Raw genomic sequence first — 23124 nt, forward strand, 5'->3', positions numbered from 1 at the left:
GAGTTATTTTGTTTGGCAAAACGAAGAGCACAAAGTATTGATTATTTTATCCCCTTTGATATGGGTCCTTTGATATGCTCACTAAGAAGGATAACTCATTTGATAAAGTTACCAAGTTATTTCCCTTAGTAGAAAACAAAAAGCACAGACAAAATACATGTGTCTGTTTTCTATATTTTTATCCTTCTTGATCAGACCAATTAGTAGTCAGTTAACAACGAACAGACTTAATTATAAACGGGACATTACATTCGCAGAAGTTAAAGTATATTTCGTGAAGTTTGGCAATTTCTAAGAAACTTTGCTGCTGACAGTGATGTGAAATGCATGTGTAGATATGGAATCATGTGATGCTGCTACAGTAGTCTTATAACTCTGAAAATGCGTAAGTACATGTATTTAACCCCCCCCCCTCCCCTACAATGTCAACAATACTTTGGTATGAGGAAATTCCGAAGGCTAAAATTTGGGTCATATTTTAGTATGTTGTTTTTCATTGATTGTTGTCTTGGTGACGACGTCATGATTGCTAGGCTGTTTGATGTGTTTTGGATACAGCTCATTGTTTCAGCATCAGTTGTTGAGATAAGACGTGATTTTCGCTGAGCGAAGATTTTCTGAAATAATTGATAGCATACAGTCGATACAGTTACAGAAATGAACAGTCAGAGCTATAAGAGGGTAATGGTCATATTTGTTTGTGTTATGGGGAAAATATTCGGCTATAGGCCTAGTTATTAAGTTATTGCCAAGGAGACATATTTTTAAAAATCTGGAACGTTATGCATGTTAGGCCAACGACCTTTTAATGGGGCTTAGCTGAATATAACCTTGATTGGTCGTCTCAGTTTAAATTTATGAACAATTAAAAACTTAGTAAATAAAAAAAATAAGTTTGGAGGAAATATTATTCATGATTGTCCTTTCTTTAATATCGAAAGATTCACGCTAGTAGTCCGTTTGGTCCATTTACAAGGCAGATTATGATTAAATTGAAGCAGAAGAATAACCGATATTTAATCTATAGGCTAATAAAATTATAAAATGATTACTGTTTTGGGAAACCCCTGTTTTGATTGAAGTGTAGCATCATGCATGAAAAACACATACTCAGAGTATCCGTTAGTAGGTTTTTGTTTAGATTCGCTTTTAGGATTAATTACATGTGTATACATGTAGGATTAAGAACACAGTAAAGATCAACAGACCTATGCAGAATTACATTCAAGAAGATGGAATTCAAGTTAAACAATACTATATTAAATTTATATGTAGGCTACATAATTATATACACATGTATCAAGTATAGAAAAAGGGGGTTTAACTGATTAATAAACAGCGAGTACTATTTAGAGTTATCCCCCTTTGACCATTCCAATACAAGAGTTTTCGTTACAATTATAACAAATTTTAAACATTAAGGACCCTCTATACACCGAGCTAGTTCTGTGGTATTTTTATGCAGTTAATTTTCCCCAGTCACCCCATGTTGAAAGCGAAATAGACAAGCTCGATATTTACATATTTATACAGTCAGATTTTTTTTCCATTTGTCCAAAAAAAACATTCTGCTTTGGTTTAGAGTGTCAATATTTAGATTTCGTACTTTAATATATTATATACATGTTTTCCTTTTTTGAGAAAAAGATCAAAAGTCTAAACTGTTACCTATTTCAGCATACAATCCACACTATATAGTATGGATTGATTGTAAGTTGTATGAAAGCTTAGGCGTTACATGTACAATGTATCATTATTGATTAAATCTATAAAAATTAGTGAAGAAAAATTAACTGTTTTGGAATCTTTCAAAAACAACACTTGAATTTACCGAAAATGTATTCTTTTAGTCTTTACATGGACTCATAATATTTCAATAATTGTACTGAAAAGTATATATCTGGGGCCTGGATTGGCAACAGCTAGCTAGGTAATTTACTGTATACCTTACTGACTTAGGGTAAGATATCTACATGTAGGTTTGGTATGCATTTGCAAGTTAGCTGGTCAAATCAAGTCCAAACCAAACGGTCTAAAAATATACGAGAAAAAGTAATTTCATTGCCTAAGTATCTAGGCCTAAAATCATTCTTCAGTAATGTTTAAAATTTACACGAATCGCTCAAATATTTTGTTTTTATTTTGTCATTTCAGAAGAGAGTGGATGTACAGTATTCCAACCCGGAAGTTGCCTCGAGTATTTACAAGAGGCAGGGAGTGGACATCTTGACCACACCCACCACTTCCGGGGGAAATGAGGAGGTCTCAGTTTTGTTATATATATATATATATATTGGTGTTAAAAAGAAGTAAGTTAATTCAAAATATAAATCTTCCTTTTAAATCTTTTTCTTTTTCTAGAATACTCTTTTATCCACTCTTCTGGTTATTTATCCACATTTAATCTACTAGTATATCTTTTCCAATTTCCATGAGTTTTAAACAATATCTTTTCACTTTTTTCCAATTTTTCAATCGATTTTGCAAAAATGTACCTTTTTAAATAAATGAATTATATAGTATTTTTAAATTACAATCTGAGCCATCAAGAAAGCGTTATATTCAAGCTGCCAATGACACAATATTTCATAACACAGGACCCACTCGTACAGCTGGGAGAGTGGTGCCAAATGGGGTAAGTTACATCAAAAAGTATAGTCAATTTTTAATACAACATTTAGATGTAGTAGACGACTTATTAAATAAACGAAAGTTTTAAAAGTGTTCACATTAAAGGAATCTACTATGTCCGGTTTACTACAGGTACAAAATTACAAATAAATCAGTCTTTTGTACCTGGACACTGATATAAATATAAATTTACAAGTAAATATTTGAAGTATATATTCATATATACACTTGTATTTGCACTTTTTTCCAGGTGGCAAAATCTTTGTTGAGCAGTGAACAAATACAGCAATTTATAACCTCAACAGTTCCTCCTAATGGTCGCTCAGTCTCCAGTACTGAAGCAGTCAACCCTAATGTCACCAGTTGTACTGTGTATCCTTCTCAACCAGGGACAAGGATACAACAGCAGGTATGTAGGCATACAAAGCTTAGGTTAAGGCATAAATATTTTAGAGTCTCATTATCTGATTTTTCAGTTCATTTTATTATACTGCACAAAAATGAAGTTGGAGGGGGGTAGGGGGTTGTTACAGAAATCACCATTGTCCTTCTATCTGTCTTTGCAATCATGCCTGGACCATAACTTTGTAATAAAAAAACAGTGGAAGTTCAAACTTGACACAAAGATTGCATATAACATGAGAAGTGTCTTGACCTTTTCTCAAGGTAAATCAGTTAAGTTAAAGGTCACTGGCAGGAAATGGTTAAAATTTCTCTCTGGTCGATAAATTTCTAGTAAAGAGATAGTGGAAGTTAATGCTTCATACAAAGATAGCATTTGATCTTGAGATGTGTTCTTGACCAAAGGCCATTTAGTCAAGTTCAAGGTCACTTTTTGAACATTATTTAATTCCTGTGCTGATGTTGTCCTGAAATTGGAAAAAAAAATTGTTGCCAGTGTTTTATGGTTATTTAATTATACTTAAACAAGTGAAATTTTGTAATTTTGATAAGTTGGAATGGGAAAGAAAAAAATGTCCCCTATTCTGAATCTCTTAAGTTGAAAATCTGGTTCCATCTGGCATAATGGGATTACTTTTTAAAATTTCATGAATATTTCTTGATTTCATAGCATTTAGTAAAGATCACAATTAGGCATTTAAACTTTAGACAGAGAAGCAAATATATTTTTTTTAATTTTTCATTCTTCTTCTAGCAGCCATGTACTCAAGGACCACATTTTAAAGAATATATTTTAAGAAAGTATTTAAGTTCATAAAGGAACGTTCTCCCAATGAAAATGAAAGGTCATTTAACACAAAGATTTTCTATGACCCAAGTACATAATGTGGAATCGATTAAGTGTCATCTTGAGTTTCCATAGGTGAAAAAAATCTTTGGTTTCTCAGGTACTGCCGTTTCAGGTCAAATACTTTCACATTGATTAATGTTATTCACGTGATAGAAAGGGAAATAAAACGATTTTTTTTTATTTTAAAAGAAAATTAAGGATTTCTCCTTTTTCACCCATACTTGTAATATTAGTTAATACATGTAAGTATACAATAATTTGTTTTTATAACTACAGTTGAACTTCGGTATCTCGAGCACCAATATCTCGAATACCACGGATATGTCGAAATACATGTAATTTGGAAGTCCCAACCACTTATTTTCATTAAATTATTTTAATTTCAATATCTCGAATCTTTAGATATCTCGGAGTTTTTTTTATAAAAAAAAAAACAACAACAAAAACCCGGCTCCTTTGCGTTTGATATAACGAGGTTTGATTGTATATTTTATCAATAAGCCTTTTTTTATTGATGTTTTGAAAAACATTAATAGAAGTTTATTGAGTATCAAATGATAAGGAGTATTAAAAAGTAAAACTCAGTTGATGTTATCATTTGTAACCAAGTAAAAGAGAGATAACTCTTTAAAAAAGTATCTCAGAAATTTTTGGATTGAGAATCTAAAATTAATTTTTGGACCTTATCTGTGCCTTTTGACAACTAACTCTAAATATTTTGTTTTTAATATAATTAAGTACAAAAAAAACAGTGCTTAATGTGTACAATAAATATTTCTGTGGTGAAAATTTACTGTTGTTTCTTTCTTTTTTTTTTTTAAAGAGTTCATTTATAAATGTTGAGGGTCAGGGCTATGCCCCATACAATGTGTCAGATGAATGGGTCAAGGGAACAGAGCTACAAGTTCCTACCAACATCATCAGTGTCCCATCAGTTGCTGGAGTGTATGACCAGATCATTCATCTGCCAACCCAAACAATTCATGGAGTCAGTAGTAACTGTTACTACCAGGGCGCATACTCACCTTTGGTGACACCCACACCTAATGTGACAGCAACTGGACTATCACCTGATTATCCCCAGAAGTTTTCTGCTGCTCAGCTTGTAAGTTTTTTTTTTACATTTGTTTTTTTTTTAATTTGTTCAGTGTGTTTTTTTTTTTAATCTGAAAGTCAGTAACGTAACAATTTCAACCAAAATTAATACTAATATCTTTTTTTTATCAGGAATCATGGAGTCTTAGCCCACAGAATGTACCCACACTTGTGGCACCAATGGAGGCACAGACAAAAACTAAGACAAAAAGTCAAAGAAAAAGACTCCGAAAAGTGTTTCTCAGGGACAATATGCAGATGGCACACTTTTGACTTCCAACACCTCAATGGCTAAAGGGAGTAGACATTTGGCTAACATGCAGCAGACCACGGGGAAACAAATGGAAGCAACAATGGACCACACTCAGAGTCAGAATTCTGCCCCAACTTCTGTAACTCAGAAAGGTGACAAGGTAATTTAAAAGACTGAACATAAAAAATAAATCCTTATTCTTACAAGATTAATTGTGTGGATTTGTGATTTGCGCTTTATTTTATAGAAGGTAGTCAAACGCATTGTTGTTCCACCCAAAGTTCAAACAGACCCAGTGGAATATCCTCCATATGTTGCCAGAATTATGAGGATCCTGAACAGACAAAAACAGGTAGGTGTAATGATAACTGAAATCAGTGCAATATAAAGGTCAAGAAATAAAATTCAAAATTGAAAATATCGAGTTTAATTTGGCATTGTGTGATTGTTTTCAGGGTCATGAGGAATCTACTGATGATAAAAATGAAAGTGTTGATTCCACACCCAAACAAATGACCACTGCTGGTAAAAATGATAAGGACAGAACTGAATCTACTCCTAAACAAGCTACCACTGCTGATCAAAAGGCAATGGACAATGTGAACTCAAGTCTTAAACAAAAGGAACAACAAAGTGTTGTATCAAGATCTTCAGTGCCATCAAAGCAGTCTGTAACATACAGAAAAAATGTAATTTGACAAGTGTGAAAATAAAATGTCATTTTTTTAAAATGAAAGTAACTAAATGTGTAAAATTATTTCAGCATAAGTCCTGGGGAGTACTGTCCAGAAGGTCATTGAGAAATGTAGCCATTTGAAATCTGGGTCCAAACAAGAGCCAATGTCTATTAGAAAGGTATTCTAATTTTGCTCACACATTTTGTGGAAATAAAATCATGTCTTTGGAGGGGCTCTCTATATTTTTAAAATAATATGTGAAAGGATTTGGCTTGGCATTACATGTGTTGAACTGCAAATTGCATATATGCAGAACTGTCCAAAAATGCATTTGGGGCTATTATGTAGTCATTTAATAATTAAATTTTATGTTACAAATTTCATCTTAGATTTACAAACAAAGTACATTAATTATGCAATATGTTTGACAGACACTCCCAGAGGACTACAGACCAGTGGTTAACACAGCCCTGTTACTAGATGACTTGTTACCTAACAGTTTTACACTGTTGGAAGCAGACAATTTCTATGGATCAGAGATTCTTGTCACTTCTGGCTCTCACTGCTTTGTGGTGTCTGTGCCTTTCTTCTAACTGGACAATAGAGACTTCTGAATGTGGAGAGTGTGGACATTCAGTGAAGGAACATTCTCTTCGTGAACTACGTGTACAACCGCAGTCTTTCATTAAAGTTTCTGTGATATTTATTTTGAAAGGTCTTTTGACCTGTTTTACATTTTTGGAGCCGATACCAGTATGAATTTAAACCTATGACTTGATATGGGAGCTTTGGAACATTTTTTTCACAATCATGTGCCAAATGATCTGAAAATTTTGGATTACTTCAATAATATAATTTTTTTTATTAAAACTACTTGCATGTTTGAAAATCACTTTTTGTTGTTGATTACTTTTGCTAATAAAATTGCATTCTTTATTTTGTTGTGTTTTATATTGGAAGATAGATATTCAGCAACACTTGCTGATTCAGTATTTCCATCTGACAGAAGTCGAGATAAATCACATTAAAGCCAGTCTGAAACTAGAGAAATGACATATGAAAATAATGCACAGTTATCAAGCTTAAAATTTCATTGAAACAATACAAATTTGGAGTAAAGCAAAAGCAGACCTGTAAAAAACATCAGAGGGGGGATCAGATGCCATGGAAGAGAAAGCATCCCCTGCCGACCGGTCACACCCGCCGTGTGCTCCTTGTCATGATCGGGCAAACGAAAAATCCATAGACAATTCAGTGAAAATAATGACCTAACAATTAGTTAATATTCGACTTATGATAGATTGTATTTGCTGACAAGTTCATTGTATCGACCATAGAATTTGACTTTATGACCATCTTTAAAATAATTTTGTTTAAAGAATTGGATCGGTTGGTATTTTGGAAAAATATTTTCCCCCAGAAAATCTCAACATCAATGCTGAATATTCAAAAGTATATTTAAATCAAAGGTATTAATAAAATTAAAATACTTGTTGACTGGATGAGAAAATTTTGGAATGAAAAAATAATCTTTTCCTGGGGGTTAAAAAAAGTTTTGAGTTGGGCCATTTTACCCAGTCGGCAGAGGGCAAATAAACATTTTTTGAAAGATGGCCTTAACGAGACTGGTGATATTCCTGTTTCATCAACTTATTTGTCAATAGCTTGCCTCATTTTAGAAATTGTTCTTATGTAGAGCATGCTCTTGGGTGTCGAATCAAACTCCCTATGCAGGTGATAACGTTTTTATTATTGCTACATAAATAAGGGAAGCTGACAATAGAAAAGCGTGTTGTTGTTAGGTTACCGTTTATGTCTTTTCCTAGTAAACTATCCATATATAAAACAGATATGTCAGATTCTACAGTATCTTTTATTTCGAGTTCAAAGGGAAATATCGAATCAACGTAGGAATGAAATGAATGTTGATTGATAAAACGTCGTAGACATATCTAAATGTTGAACTGAAGGCCACAGCAAGAGACAGCAAGAAAACATAAACTTGGCTAGAAGGATGAAATTTTCTCTCGAACTTTTTTCCAAGTCGTCGTAATGGAACATAAAAACAGGTAACAACCTGAGCTTTAATATTTTAATATTTCTGTTTAAAATAATTTCCTGAAAAATGAATTTAACATTTCTTCCATCGATGACTTTGAACTTCGAATACATCCCTTCTTATGTCCACTCTGTACGTATACTTACAAACTATTTCCTGATGTCGAACAATCGAATTGTTAACATTGTCATATTGGACAGCTTCAGGTAAAATTTGAAATTTAGTAAGGCCAATGATGCAGGTTTTGAATTTATTTTCAAAAAAAGAAGAATTAATACAAGGCTCATAATAACATTTATCTGTGTTCCCATGGCTTCTTGAAAAGAGAATATATGAGAATCCTTCAAAATGCTTTGACTCCTTCAGTTTTGATGTGATTTTGTAAAACTTAGAACAAACTTGCACTGTAATTGATACAGTGATCAGGATGCATAATTCTGTTTATAATGTAAACTGAAGAAAGTGTTTCAAATTAAGGTACTATTTTCTTCTAAGCCAGAAGAGATATTATTTCATCAGCAACATCTATCTTTATCATGTCTTTAGAGGGGCTCTCTATATTTTTAAATAGTCATTTTAAAAAGTGACCTGTCAATGCCATATATTAGAAAAAGTATAAATTTTGTATGTGTTAAATTGATAAATCATAATTACGATAAATCATTCATTGGTGCTAAGAATATATATATTCTAATTTTTCACCTTGTGCTTCCAGCCTCAAATAGCGTGCGTTACTAATCCAAGAAGGATAACTCAATTTGATGTGCGTTACAATGTACCGTACTCCATACAGTGTCAATTCGCCGGGCCTGCTTTACATTTAACGTTTAAATCAATATCTGATGATTAAAAATAAAATTTTTACCTTACTGTATTCATTTTTTAATGTTATCTTTAAGCCTTAGAAAGTAACACATATAACTTTAAAACTTCCCCCTTCCGACCATTCAATTTCAGCATGCTAGCAATGTACAACATCTACGATGCATTAGGTTTATCAATCTCCTGAACTGAGCGAAATAAATATTCTTAGGCATTTTAAGTGCCTGTTTTTCAGATACTGAGGTCGTATTTTCTCTTACCTGGCGTAGTGTAGTAACCCTTGGATTTCCGGTCAAAGATCTGTCATTCATGCTTATGAAACATGTGAAATGCATAACCTGATGAGTCGTTATGTACTGCATATTTGCATCTGCAACTCTCCTTTACCTTTATTTTGAGAATTGCCATTAAGAACAATGAAAATGCGTGCTTTCAGTTATTTTGAGGAGATATCGGCACCACATCGGGAAAAGAAAGAAATATTTTTTTTAATATTAGTGCAATACTTTTGATAAACAGCTACATACCCTTGAAAACCAAAATTATTGTCAAATGTTTTATTAAACATGCAATTTTTTATTCCTGTTAAAAGGGCTCAGAATCAACTTCCGGTAATGGAATGAAAATCATTAAACCGTTAAATTACTGATTTGGCAAAGTTGAAGATGTCCTAACTTTTTAAGTATAAAGTTATAACCTGTATATAATTTTCCCCTTAAAATAAAGATGTTGCGTTTCTTTTGCGTTTCAGTATACAACACACGATATGGACATGTGTTGCGCTAATTTATGATTACAGCAACGACTCCATATACCCAGAGATTGCGTTAAATTTTGAATATACCAAGTTATCTACACGTACAATTTCAAGCCCCAAAGCATAGCACTCTGAGGATTTCCAAAAAAATTTAATTCTAAATTACTTAAATATAGAGTAGACAAAATGAACATTCAAAAATAAAATTTTACTAAAATTGTAAAATTTTTAAAATATTTTTTTAAGGAAATGTAATTCTATAATAATTATTTAGACCAACATTTTTTTATACCCTGCTTTAAGGGAGCACCGACCCTTATTTGGGTTAAAATGAAATTAAAATAAAAGTCCCTATTTTTATTTCTCCCGCCGATAGTGTATTAGTAGTCACTGAAAAAATAAAAGAACTATAACTAAACTTTTCACAAGCCTTTCAAAATGCGATTTGCCATTGGCTGAGGTAAATATATTCATCCAATCACAGTATTCGAAGCGTGAATAGTCACTGCACAGCATAGCGCCAAAATGTCAGAATCGGAGGGTTTCATATATTTTTAAATTTCAGATTAACTTTTAATGAAAGATTGAATTAAATAGACGAAACAGTAATCTTGGACTGCTGGGACCGCTGTGGGACTGCTCTTGGACCCCTGTGGGACTGCTTTAAATAGCAGTCCCAGAAAGCAGTCCCCGGGACTGCTCTCTATCAGGTTGGGTCTGGTTGGTACTGTACACTATCTGAGGATCCAGCCATATGTGAATATGACTAACAATGCCTTTGCTGTTCATGGGGAAAAGATTTTTAAAGACTTCTCCTTTACATTCTTATATTAAACTTTGATTTCCCATTCCTCCCATTTCTACCCCACCCTATCCCCAGAGGTCATGATTTAAATAAACTTCAAACTTACACTACCTGAAAATGATTCAAAATAAAAATGACTGATCATGACTTTGCCTTTCTTGAGAAGATTTTCAAAGATATTTCCTATATTATATTTGATCCCCTGGTGTGGCCCACCCTATCCCCAGGGGTCATGATTTAAACAATCTTGAATCTACACTGCCTGAGAATGCTTCTATATTAAAATAACTAATCATGGCTTTACTGTTCTTTAGAAGAAGAATTTTTTAAAGATTTTTTCTACAGATTCCTTTGAGAAATTTTAATCCCCTATTGTTGCCTGTCCTACCCCCGGGGGTCATGATTTGAACAAACTTGAATCTATACTACCTGAGGATGCTTCTATATTAATATGACTGAGCATGGCTTTGCTGTTTTTTTCTGTAGATTCCGTTGAAAAACTTAGACCCCCTGTTGTGGTCCCGCCTCCACCCCCCCCCCCCCCCCACCGGGGATCATGACACATGTATGAACTAACTTAAAGATTTTTTAAAATTGCCACCAAATTTTCACAAAGTCTTAATCAACTCCTCTTGAAAAAGGGTGTGATACGTGTACTTCCTGTGAATATATACTTTGTGGCAACTTTGGTTTAAATTGGCCCAATGGTTCCTGAGAAGAAATCGAAAATGTATAAAGTTTTCAGACAACACAACAGACAGACAGATGGACGGACATTGGACACTTTTTGATCAGAAAAGCTCACCTGAGCGTGTGGCTCAGGTGAGCTAAAAATGACAGTTTTTTTTGGGGGGGGGGCGATATTGCAAACATTATAAAATTTTATATGGTGTAACAAATATAGTAAAGTCAAATTTCTGTGGATTATGATGTACATGTACAGGGCCGTAGGAACTTGGGGGGGGGGGGCACGGTGGGCCGTGCCCCCCCCCCCACCAATAATTTTGCCGATATAAAGATTACTATAGAGAACATAGTTACTATGTTTGTGCCCCCTCAATAAAAACGTCTGAGGCCCTTTTTTTTGCTTGTCAAGGAATTTATGGTAGTTGATAGTGCCCCCCCCCAACTAAAAATGTATGGTTGTCCCCCCCCACCCCTACCCCCAAACTGAAATTGCTTCCTACGGGCCTGATGTATCATAACTAAGTTACTCATGCAAGCTAGACAATTTTTAATGTTGTAGTGCGTAACATAAAAATCTTATTAAGCATCAAATAAATGATTTTAAAAGTTAGGAAAATTATATCGTAAATACTCGAGTACAAAATACATGTTACATTTTTGTGTACATTTATTACTTTTTCTTCTTTAGTTCCTTTCTTTACGTTGCAGAACTTTCATTAGTAACGTAGATGTTTGTGCAATTTTGAGTTAATCCATTTTATACACTCAGTAATTCTGTACTGTCTCTCTTTGAAACATACTTCTATTCAAAGCCTCCCCTTGGACTGATTGAATCCGGGTCTCATTTTCTTGGAGGGGAGGGATCCTGTTTTTTAATATATTAAAGATGGATTTTTAACATTATAGCGGTACCTCACTAAGATGATTTTCCTAAGTCCTAAGTTGTGAAAGAACTGCAGACGACAGTTTTGTTCCGCCGCCTTACTGTAAGTCAATTTTCTAAAGTTTAAAACATATTTGAATGTGTTGTCATTTTTAAAAAGATATTTGTATGATTTTTTCTTTACAAAATTTTATTTGGGAAAAGAAAGAAAGAAAACTCTATAATTTTTCAATGGAATTTGGAAAATATTTTTAACCCCCCCCCCCCCGAAACAGAAATTCCGAGCCTAAATTTAATTAATTTTCACAGGTATTATGAATTGTTAACAACTTATTGGGGAAAACTTTTGAACATTTTATTTAATTAAGGCCTCACATGAGGCTTAAAAATACAAAAATGATAAAATTTTGAGCTAGGATATAATAACAGACATGTCTACAAAAGTTTACAGGTGTTGGAAGATAATTTCGTTGTTTAAAAGTACTTACTTATCTGTAACCTGACAATTCTTGAGATCAGAAAAAACTGAAAATATGTTTTTGCATAAATCTTGGGGTAAAGTTACCCAGTTTTTCTAAATTTTAAAAAAAGCTATAAAACCTACCAGTCTCAATCGGTAGTCCATCAAACTAGCAACTAGCACATTTAAATTTGCAACAACAGAAATGTATACATGAAATAAACAGGTAACGCATAAAATACTTTTTAACTTGTAAACTCTTAAAAATGAATACAATAGTGCCAGGGTTACTTCCCTTTGAACTCATGCGTTGCTAATCCAAGAAGGATAACTCCATATGTGCGTTACTAATGCAAGAAGGATAACTCAAAACGATGTAGTTTTCCCAAGTAGAGAGCAAAATAGCAGACGACAAGCGGAGTGTTACAAAAAGCCATAACTAAATTGAGAGTGGACTGACAAAAAGCCATAACTAAATTGATAGTGGACTGGAACATCATACAAGGTTCCTTTCTTCTTGTTGACAAAGAAACCTTTATCCAAGATATGATGTGAAATGGATACAGCTTTAGATGTTTAACAGATGAGTAAGGTTCGTAGATGTGCAAGTAGGCAACATATATCAAAGAATCAACTTTTCTTAAGCAGTTACTTCTCAGGAAATTCCGATCGCTAAAATTAGACTCATATTTTCGCCTTTAGTTTTTCATTGGTTGTCGTCTTGGTGATGACGTCATGATCGCTAGGCTGTTTGATGTGTTTTGGATACAGCTCATTGTTTCAGCATCAGTTGTTGAGATAAGACGTGATTTTCGCTGAGCGAAGATTTTCTGAACTATTTCATAGCATACAGTCGATACAGTTACAGAAATGAACAGTCAGGGCTATAAAAGGGTAATGGTCATATATTTCTTCTTTTGTGGTGAAAAGATTAGTTAAATGTGTTGCTAGGAAGAGATATTCAAAACCTCGAACGTTAGATAGAGAGTCTTTTTTAATATAGAGTCAGTCTTTGGTGTTAATATTTTTTTTACAATTCCCAGTAAAACAAAAAAAAAAACAAAAACAAAAATAAAAAAGAAAAAGAAAAAGAAAAAAAAATGGAAGATTATTCTAAGTACTGAATTGAATATGAAATTATATCTGTCAGAATGAAAAAAAAAATTGAGAGTACCTCTACACTGTAGTCAAGAATCCGAGGAAGACAATAATCAACGTTTTCAGGCCAAAATATTTGTAATTCTTAATCTAAAGTAATAAAATTAATATCCCTACTTTAAAAAAAATAATACACAACAAAACCACCTCAAAGAATGATTTGATATGACCAACATAACAAAGGGGCTTTGAACAGTGAGTAATTCGAGTTGTTCCCCTTTAACCATACAGTACAGCAAAAGGGTTCAAAACTTGTATACGGACCGGCTTTAAAAATTCACTTCTTGGTTCTGGGTTAGGGCAGTAAACTAGTAATTTTTTGGGTCATTTTGGAAAAAATATTGTATTTTAAAACCCCTCGAATTGTTTTTTTTTTTTAATTCTGGTGTTTGCAGAGACATAAGTAAATGATTATTATAGTGTTATGTATGTCTCTGGTGCTTGTTATCAACTATATTTCTGTTTTGCAATGTACATGATCCTGAGAAGCAAGGTAAAGTTATTAGATATTCAATATCCAAATATTTGGGAGGTAATGACTACACTGTATATGGAGAAAAATGTACCTTTTTTTCTTTAACTGTTTAAACTTGGAAATTGGACCCTTCAGTGGCCCCAATGTTATAGACCATAAATAGCCCTGGTTTATTTACATCTTTGAATATTAAAAATTTTAAATTATATATTATTTATGTATGTCGTCCTCAGATGAGATAGTATTATTATTTCTTTTTTATTTTTTTTTTTTAGAAATTGTAAATTGCTGTAAAATAGTAAATCAATGATAAGTATCAAACAATTTTGGTCCACATATAAATGTATGTATTTAAATTTTAGACATGAGGTAGCAGAATTGTTCAAATACTAGTATTTTTTTCTTCATTTCAGAAGAGAATGGATGTTCAGTATCCCAACCCGGAAGTTGCCTCGAGTATTTACAAGAGGCTGGGAGTGGACATCTTGACCACACCCACCACTTCCGGGGGAATTGAGGAGGTCTCAGTTTTGTTATATATGTTATATGTAATTGGTGTAGAGAAGTAAGTTAATTAAAAATATAACTTTCCTTTCATCTATTTCTTCTCTGGAATTTTTTTCTATTATCTTTCTTCTGATTATCTTTCAATCCGATCTGTTTCTTTTCCAGTATCCTCTATATTTAAACTATATATTGTTTGGCCATTTTTTGTTTCAACTTTGCATTCGATTTTGACTGAATTTGCTAGAAATGGACCCTCATACATTTGTTATGTATATAATATTTTTATATCACAGGTTGAGCCACCAAGAAAGCGTTATATTCAAGCTGTCAGTCAAGCAGTATTTCATAACATAGGGTCCACTCGTACAGCTGGCAGAGTGGTGACAAATGGAGTAAGTTACATCAAATGGTGTCCTCAATTTTTATATACCATGCAATGGTTTCAAAAGTGGGGATCTTGGAATCTTGGATTTTGCTGGTGCTCGACCTTACAGCAACAAAAATGTGTGTGGAGGGGGGGGGGGGAACCAATATCTAAATGAAAATTCACTATATAGCAAAATACTCAGAAAAAAAGGGAGGAGTATTCTACGGGTCTGCTATTTGCTTTCTGCTAATTTTTAATAAGGTCACTCAAAGGGATCTTATAAGCCCTGTTTGCTACAAAAAAAATCAATTATAAATTAGTCTTATAGCCCCTATCAATATTAGAATACTGATATTCTAAATAAATATAGACCAATGTTGAATATATTCATGTTTACACTTATATCTGCATTGTTTTCAGGTGGCAAAACCTCTGTTGAGCAATGAACAAATACAACAATTCATAACTTCAACAGTTCTTCCTAATGGTCGCTCAGTCACCAGCACTGAGGCAGTCAACCCTGATCCTTCTCAACCAGGGACAAGGATAGATCAACAGGTATGTAGACAAAACTTAGACTAAGGCCAACTTTCAAATAATGTTTGTTTGCCTTTTGCCAACTCAGGATGAAAAAAATGGGTGAGGTAGGTGGGAAATTTTTTTCCCCAGAAAATTTCAACACCAATGCCAAATTTTCAATATTTATTTTCCGGAATGCATAAAAAAAATAATGGTTACCTGGAAAAAAACGTTTTGAGTCAGGGTCATTTTTAGTAAGTCGGTCGAGAGAGGGCAACCAAGCAAGTTTTTAAAGATGGCCTAATGCATGATAAACTTTTAGTCTCATTATGTGCTTTTTTAATTATACCCAAAACAAACAAAGATGGGGGGGGGGGGCATATAGAAATCACCATTGTCTGTCTATCTGTCTGTCTATCTGTCCATTTGTCTTTGCAATCATGTCTGGGCCATAACTTTGTAAAATTCATACATGACACATGGATTGCATATAACATGAGGATATGTCATGATTTATTCAATGTAATCTTAAGTTCAAGGTCACTGACAGAAAAGGTGTAAACTTTCTAGATTTGAGATATTGGAAATTCATGTCTTACATACAAATAGTTAGCTTGTGACCCAAGGATGTGTCATGTTCTTTACCCAAGGTCATTTGGTCAAGTTCAAGGTCTTTTAGAAAATTATGTAATTCCAGTCATTCTGATGCATGTGTATCTTGAAATTGAAAGCTATTTTAACACAAGATTGCTTATGACCAAAGAGTGTGTAATGACCATGACCCAATGCTGTTTTGCCAAGTTCAATGCCACTAGCAGGAAAAAATGTACCTAGCTCTTTTAATGGAGACAAATTTAAAGTTGATACTTTACACAAAGGTTTACTATGACACAGGGTATGCTGTGATCTTGACTTTAGGTCATTTAGATAAATTCAAGGTCACTGTCAGAAAAAGTGTAAAATTTTATCTCACCCAAAACTTTCTAATGGTGAAACTTTAAAAGTTCATATTCCAAGAAAAGATTATTCTTGGCCAGAGGATGTGTCATTTCCTTAACCTAGGTCATTGGCAAGTTCAAGGTCACTTTTAAAGCATGTTCTCAGGCACTTAAAAATGTAGTAGGGAGCATAAATTTGTGAGGTTGTCCAAAGTACCTGTAGTTTTTAATACAATTGTGATTTTCTTTTTCTGTAGACTGATTGCACAAATGTGCATCCACAACTGACCTTGAATGTACTGAGATCAGGACAGACCCTACCATGGATGTCCATCCAGCAGCAATCTCAGGAGACTGTACTGCAAAAGCAAACCGAATACAACGATCAGTCTACTGTACAACAGCTGGTCTTAAACAGCCAGGGAAATATCCATCCCTCAGCTCAGAATGCTTTTGCTGTCCACATTCTAAATCCAACTTTGACAAAGGCAGGGCCACAACAGCCAATCTCTGCAAATGAACTTGTAAGTACTTGCATCCCATGTTTAAGAAACATGTATTTACAAGAGATCATTTTTATTTGATTTTCAAATATGGAAAGTTCTGAATGATGCGTGCACTGAAAACATCTACCTTTGACTCAAGGAGACCCTATTGATTTTGAGGTCATAAGTCATACACTGTATAAATGATTTTCAGATGATAAGTTTTCTTTGTTCTTTTGCAATCTTGTGAAAATTTACATCAGAATTTTCTATGATTTAAACAAGTTCTCTTCTGGTTTTGAGGTAAAATGGTAAGAGGTCAAGATCAGAAATTCATGTTTTCAGATGATAACTTAAGTTCTCTTTGAGGTTTATATCATTACTACTGTTGACTTAAAGAAGACTCATATTGTTTTAAGGTCATAGTCCAAGTCACAAAGTCATATACTAGTATTGCATTAAGTAGTTTCCAGATGAAAGCTGCAGTGAAATTTTATATCATTACTGCTGTTGACTTAAAGAAGACTCATATTGGTTTTAAGGTCACAGTCCAAGTCACAAAGTCATATACTAGTATTGCATTAAGTAGTTTCCAGATGAAAGCTGTAGATCTGTTTGAGCTTTAGCAATGATACCTAAGGTGATGATTTTCTAACTTAAAAAAGACCCCTATTGATTTTAGGACAAAAAGTGAAAGGTCAAGGTCAATTCTTTTTTTCCTTCTCCATCTGATATTTTAGGTCTTCAGTCCTTTTACTTGGTCCTTAAGCAGTGGATATAACTTCTCTGAATTACCTTGTTATATTTTTACACAAATACTGATAATATTTTCTTGTACTAAAAAAACACCAAGTATCATATTGAAAAATTGAAACACAAAATGTAAAATTATTTGAGAATAACCCTTAACTTTGTTTTTTTTTTTTTAAATAAGCAGATTTTACCTACAAATGTTGAGGTTCAAGGCTATACTCCAACCATTGTGCCACATGAATGGGTTAAGAGAACAGAACTACAAGTTCCTACCAACATCATCAGTGTTCCATCAGTTGCTGGAGTGTATGATCAGACCATTTATCTGCCAACCCAAACAATCTATGGGGACGGTAATTACTCACCTGTAGAGACACCCACTTGTAATGTGGCAACAACTGGACTATCAGCTGGCTATTCCCAGAGGTGTTCTGCTGCTCAGCTTGTAAGTTTTTCTATTTTAATTTTTGTTAATGTTTTAATTAAGTGTTTTTGCTGAGCTGTAAATCAGTAAACATTTTCAATAAGAGAAATACGAAATATTTTTTGAATCAGGAATCATGGAGTTTGAGCCCACAGAGTGTACCCACATGTGTGGCACCAATGGAGGCACAAACAAAGACCAAAACAAAAAAGTCAAGGAAAAAGACTCCTACAGATGTCTCTCAAAAACAATATGCAAATGCAGATAAGAGCAAACAAGCTTCTAACAGCTCAATGGCTAAAGGTAGTAGAAATCTGGCTAAAATGGATGGAAGACCCATGCAGCAGACCACTGGGAAACAAATGGAAGCAACACTGCACCAGACTCAGAGTAAGAATTCTGCCCCAACTTCTGTAACTCAGAAAGGTGGCAAGGTAATTTAAAACTTTATCAAATAAAGTATCTGAATTGATTGAATCTTGCAAAATTCATTGTTTGAATTTGCAATGTCTTCTTGTATTTTCTAGAAGAGAGTCAAACGCATTGTTGTTCCACCCAAAGTTCAAACAGACCCAGTGGAATACCCTCCCTATGTTGCCAGAATTATGAGGATCCTCAACAGACAAAAACAGGTAGGTGTAATAAATACATGTATCTGAAATCAATGCAATAAAGGTCAAGAAGTAAAATTCAGAATTGAAAAAGCAAGTTTGATATCGCATGGTGTGATTGTTTTCAGGGTCACGGGGAATCTACTGATGATAACAAGGAAAGTGTTGATTCCACACCTAGACAAATAACCACTGCTGGTAAAAATGATAAGGATAGAGCTAATTCTACTCCTAAACAAGCTACTACTGCTGAGGAAAAAGCAATGGACACTGTGAACTCAAATCCTAAACAAAAGGAACCACAAAGTGTTGTATCATTGAGAACTCCTGTGACATTAAAGCAGCCTGCAATGGAACAAAAGGTAAAAAACTGAAACGATAAATTAACAGTGTGTGAAAGAACATACAATATTTCAAATATCTTGAATAAAAAGCAAATAAATAATGTGTAAAATAATTTCAGCATAAGTCCTTGTCTGGGAGTACTGTCCAGAAGGTCATTGAGAAATGTAGCCAACTGAACTCTGGGTCCAAAGAAGAGCCAATTTCTATCAGAAAGGTATTTTAATTTTGCTCACACATTTTACTGAGATAAAATTGTTTATAAAAGGAGTTAGCCTGACACTACCTATTAAGTATTATTACAATTTTGAAGAACAGATGTACATGATTATTTTGAAGCAGCAGTATTATTAAATTTCACCTTTCCTGTTGCCCAAGGCAGTGTGTTTATGTTGTATAAACATTAGGCATTTAATTATTGAATAAACACAAACTCATGCCAAACAGTACTTGGTATGCATCATGATAAAAAATGTTTTTTAATATGTAACTTGAAGAATAAAGTATTTGAAATGTAATTGAAATATACATGACATTTTTGGAATGTATTTAAATACAATCAATTACATGTACTTGTAATTGAAAGCAAACTCAATTACAAATACTTTCAATTTATAGTATGAAAAAATGTATTTAAATACAGTAAATTACAATTACTCATCTCAATTACCCCATCCCTGCTACTTAACTGCAAATTTACATACATGTATGTGCAAAACTGTCCCAAATGTATTGCATACATTGTGCCTTTTATGTTTTTATTTATTACTAAAAAAATTATATTACAATTTTCATCTGAGATTAGCAAACTGATTAGTTATGAAATATGTTTGACAGACACTTCCAGAGGACTACAGACCAGTGGTTAACACAACCCTGTTACTAGATGACTTGTCACCTGACAGTTTTACTCTGTTGGAAGCAGACAATTTCTATGGACCAGAGATTCTTGTCACTTCTGGCTCTCACTGCTTTGTGGTGTCTGTGCCTTTCTTCTAAATTCAGACTTCTGAATATTTGTGGAATGTTTGGACATTCAATTTGGAACATTCTTTTAGTGGACTACTGCCGCAGTCTTTCATTGACATTTCTGTGATACTTATTTTGAAAGTCTTTCGATTTTTTTTTTAATATACTTTTTGAGCCCAGTTGATTTCAGGCATATGACCTCTATATGGGATCAACATGTTAAGAGCACATGCATTGGCCATTATAGTATGTGTATTGTAATTCAGGAGCTTTAAAATGCCTTTTTTAATAATGATTGTGCCAAATGATTTATTATTTCTTGAATTTAAAAATATCTGCATATTTAAAAAAAATCATTTGTGTTGTTAATTATTATATTTGCTAATAAAATTGCATATTTTAAATATAGTGTTTCTATTGGATGACAGACTTTCATCAAAACTTGGCTGATTCAATATTTCCATATCGCAAGGTACACAATGAAGCCAGTCTGAAACAAGAGATAGCATGACTGAATTCTAAAAATGACACCTCTATACATTCTTTTTCCCAGGTTTTTAAAAATGTTACAACATTAAAACACAGAATTAAGTTCAGTACAATTTCTCGTAAATACTAGTAACAATTTATAATGTAAAACAGATTTTTCAATTAATTTTAAAATAACGATAAACTCCAATTTAAAAAATACATTAATTGAGCTGAAGGTACATGTAATACAACAAACAGAATGCATAATCATTAGATCTAGACAATTTGCAGACATACGTCATGTACAGTAATCAGTTATTTCAAAATATTTTTTAGTTTGCTTGATACACTATGTCCAGTACATGTAGAACAAATACCTATTCTGTTTTCAATTTTGATATTTTTCCCCGACTGAAAATAGAGCAAGCTGATCATGCAGCATGGACCAAGTGTATCAAAGTGCTAGGCTTTGAAAAAAGTTAAGAAAATGAATAGTGGTTGATCTAAAACAAACATCTGTGAACACTGACCCCTGGAAATTCCAGAGGCGGGATCAGGTGCCAAGGAGGAGTAAGCATCCCTGTTGACTGGGCACACTGCTTTGAGCCCTATGTATTGATCAGGAAGACAGAACATTGTGAACCAGACATGAATTATGAACTTTTTTCTGACAGTGACCTTGAACTTGCACAAATGACCTTGAGTCAAGGTCATGACACACCTTCAGGTCATAAACAATCTTTGTGTAAAATGGGAACTCGCCAAGTTTATCTTTAAGAAAGACATAGACTGGACCTGAATTATTACTTTTTTCTTTCAGTGACCTTGAACTTGCCCAAATGACCTTGGGTCAAGGTCATGACAAACCCTCAGGTCAGGAACAATCTCTGTGTGAAGTTGTAGATTCTAATGTTCCCCGTAAGAAAGTTATGGACCAGACGCATTTGCACAGACAGATGGACAGAGTTAGACAGACAGATGGACAAGGTGATTCCTATATACCCTCCAAACTTTGTTTGCGGGGGAGGGGGGAGAGGGGGTATAAAAAAAAAACAACTCATGCAGATTTATATGTTATTGTTTATTTGACAACACACAGTGGAGATATAAGGTAATATAGGTGTAAGATTCGATACGTATATAGTTCAAAGTCATTGTACTTATAGTACGCTTTCCAATGGCTCAGCAATCCAGAAAGAACTCACTCAGTTCTTGATTCACAGAATTATGAAGTATATATCAGATTTGATTAGTATAAGCTTTCATTGTCATTTCACCTTAATATTCTCAAAGATGGATGCAATAAAACAAGTACTCAAATTTATATGTTTGTTTATTTCATCTCACATCGTGCTGATTTACTCAATATGTTATTGTTTAGATGATTCACATTGTGAAGCATTAAATAAAGTTCTACTGTCATTTCTTTGCATTACTCTTTAAGTGAGCGTCTCGGAGAAAACCATGCAAAACAGTCCACAAGCAGGGTTTATGTATTGATATCAAGTTTTGTGTGCAATATAGTATTGATATACCATTAAATTTGCCACAAATATTTTCGTCATTGTTGCCTTAGTTCATGACTTAGAGGCATGTTACTAAAAATAGAACATGTAGTCAAACTAGGAGCTTGAAATCATTGAATCTAGACATATTTGAGGAAGTCTCAACAAATTATGACATTTCATGCATTGAAATTAATTGATAGGCATAAAAGTATGTTGCCTAGAGTATCAGTCAGGATAGTAAAATTTATTCAGTACTTATCCAGTTTAAGTACAAAAAGGTCACAAATCTTCCAAAATTCACATTTCCAAAAAATTCATATATTTATGAACTTTCAAAGTATTTTTAAAGATTCTGTAAACACTGCGATTTGTTTTATTGTAATTACACCTGTAAGTACAGACCATAATTAGGAAGATATAAAAAATCTATCTTTGGACTCTTTCAAATAGGGCAGATATGAGGTCACGAACAGTGCTATGTTTTGACGTATTGCAAATCATAATAAACATTGTAAAAATAGCTCATATCTAGTATATCATAATTTAACTGGAAATGTTTCAGCATGTCACTTTATAATATTTCAAAACAAACAGGACAACTGTAACACAATTCTACATAAAAGGAACTTAAATACATTTTAATGCAGAACATATATGTTGTCATGGGTAACAATATCATCTTGGTATGTTTTCTTTAAAAACATCAAATGGCTGTTATTTATTAAACTTATTTTTACAGGAAAAAGTATTATTGTGTGGTATTAATAAATATTCTATATAAAAAGGCAAAGTGTTTAAAAATATTAAAAAATTTATTTTTGCCATTTAAATATAAAGAACATGTTGCCATGGAAATACCATATTCTTGGAGTTTTATCATTTTCTTTGAAAAGGATGAAAATTTCTTTAATCAATTTATTACTCCTCTATCAGAAAATCATGAAAACAAGTCCAATATTTACAAACATTTAAAATAAAACATTGGTGTACAGATACAGAAAAAAAATATGTAAATGTTGCCATGGAAACATCATACATTTTACATTTTTTTTTCAATTTTTCTGAAATCCCCTCCCCCCTCCCCATGATAATCTTCAAATCTTTACTTTTGCTATTACATATATAATCTGACTAAAAAGGACTATTATTTGTGTTATGAAATAGACACAAAAGAACATGTTATACTAACATAGCATGTAAGCTACCATAAAAATGT

The 23124-nt window shown here is 33.3% G+C and overlaps 1 protein-coding gene across 1 annotated transcript; it reads left to right on the top strand.

The window, feature by feature from the left end:
• Positions 1-578: 578 nt before the first annotated feature.
• On the top strand, positions 579-20260 carry LOC133205196 (uncharacterized). The gene is made up of 11 exons (XM_061340956.1): positions 579-681; positions 14428-14535; positions 14815-14913; positions 15309-15446; positions 16603-16869; positions 17768-18028; positions 18139-18441; positions 18535-18639; positions 18747-18980; positions 19082-19177; positions 19798-20260. The coding sequence occupies exons 1-11, from the start codon at positions 658-660 to the stop codon at positions 19957-19959; spliced, it is 1797 nt and encodes a 598-aa protein (XP_061196940.1). The 5' UTR covers positions 579-657; the 3' UTR covers positions 19960-20260.
• Positions 20261-23124: the final 2864 nt, after the last annotated feature.

Source organism: Saccostrea echinata, unplaced genomic scaffold (genome assembly GCF_033153115.1).
Source record: "Saccostrea echinata isolate AGI-Se365-2 ecotype Australia unplaced genomic scaffold, CSIRO_AGI_Sech_v1 ptg000054l, whole genome shotgun sequence".
NCBI classification, from domain to species: domain Eukaryota; kingdom Metazoa; phylum Mollusca; class Bivalvia; order Ostreida; family Ostreidae; genus Saccostrea; species Saccostrea echinata.

Bases quoted from the DNA above. Each gene is read 5' to 3' on its own strand.
- LOC133205196 (XM_061340956.1), top strand. From the start codon at position 658: ATGAACAGTCAGAGCTATAAGAGG. The intron at 16,870-17,767 runs GTAAGTACTTGC...TTAAATAAGCAG, and splicing joins CAATCTCTGCAAATGAACTT to ATTTTACCTACAAATGTTGA. The intron at 18,640-18,746 runs GTAGGTGTAATA...GATTGTTTTCAG, and splicing joins TCCTCAACAGACAAAAACAG to GGTCACGGGGAATCTACTGA.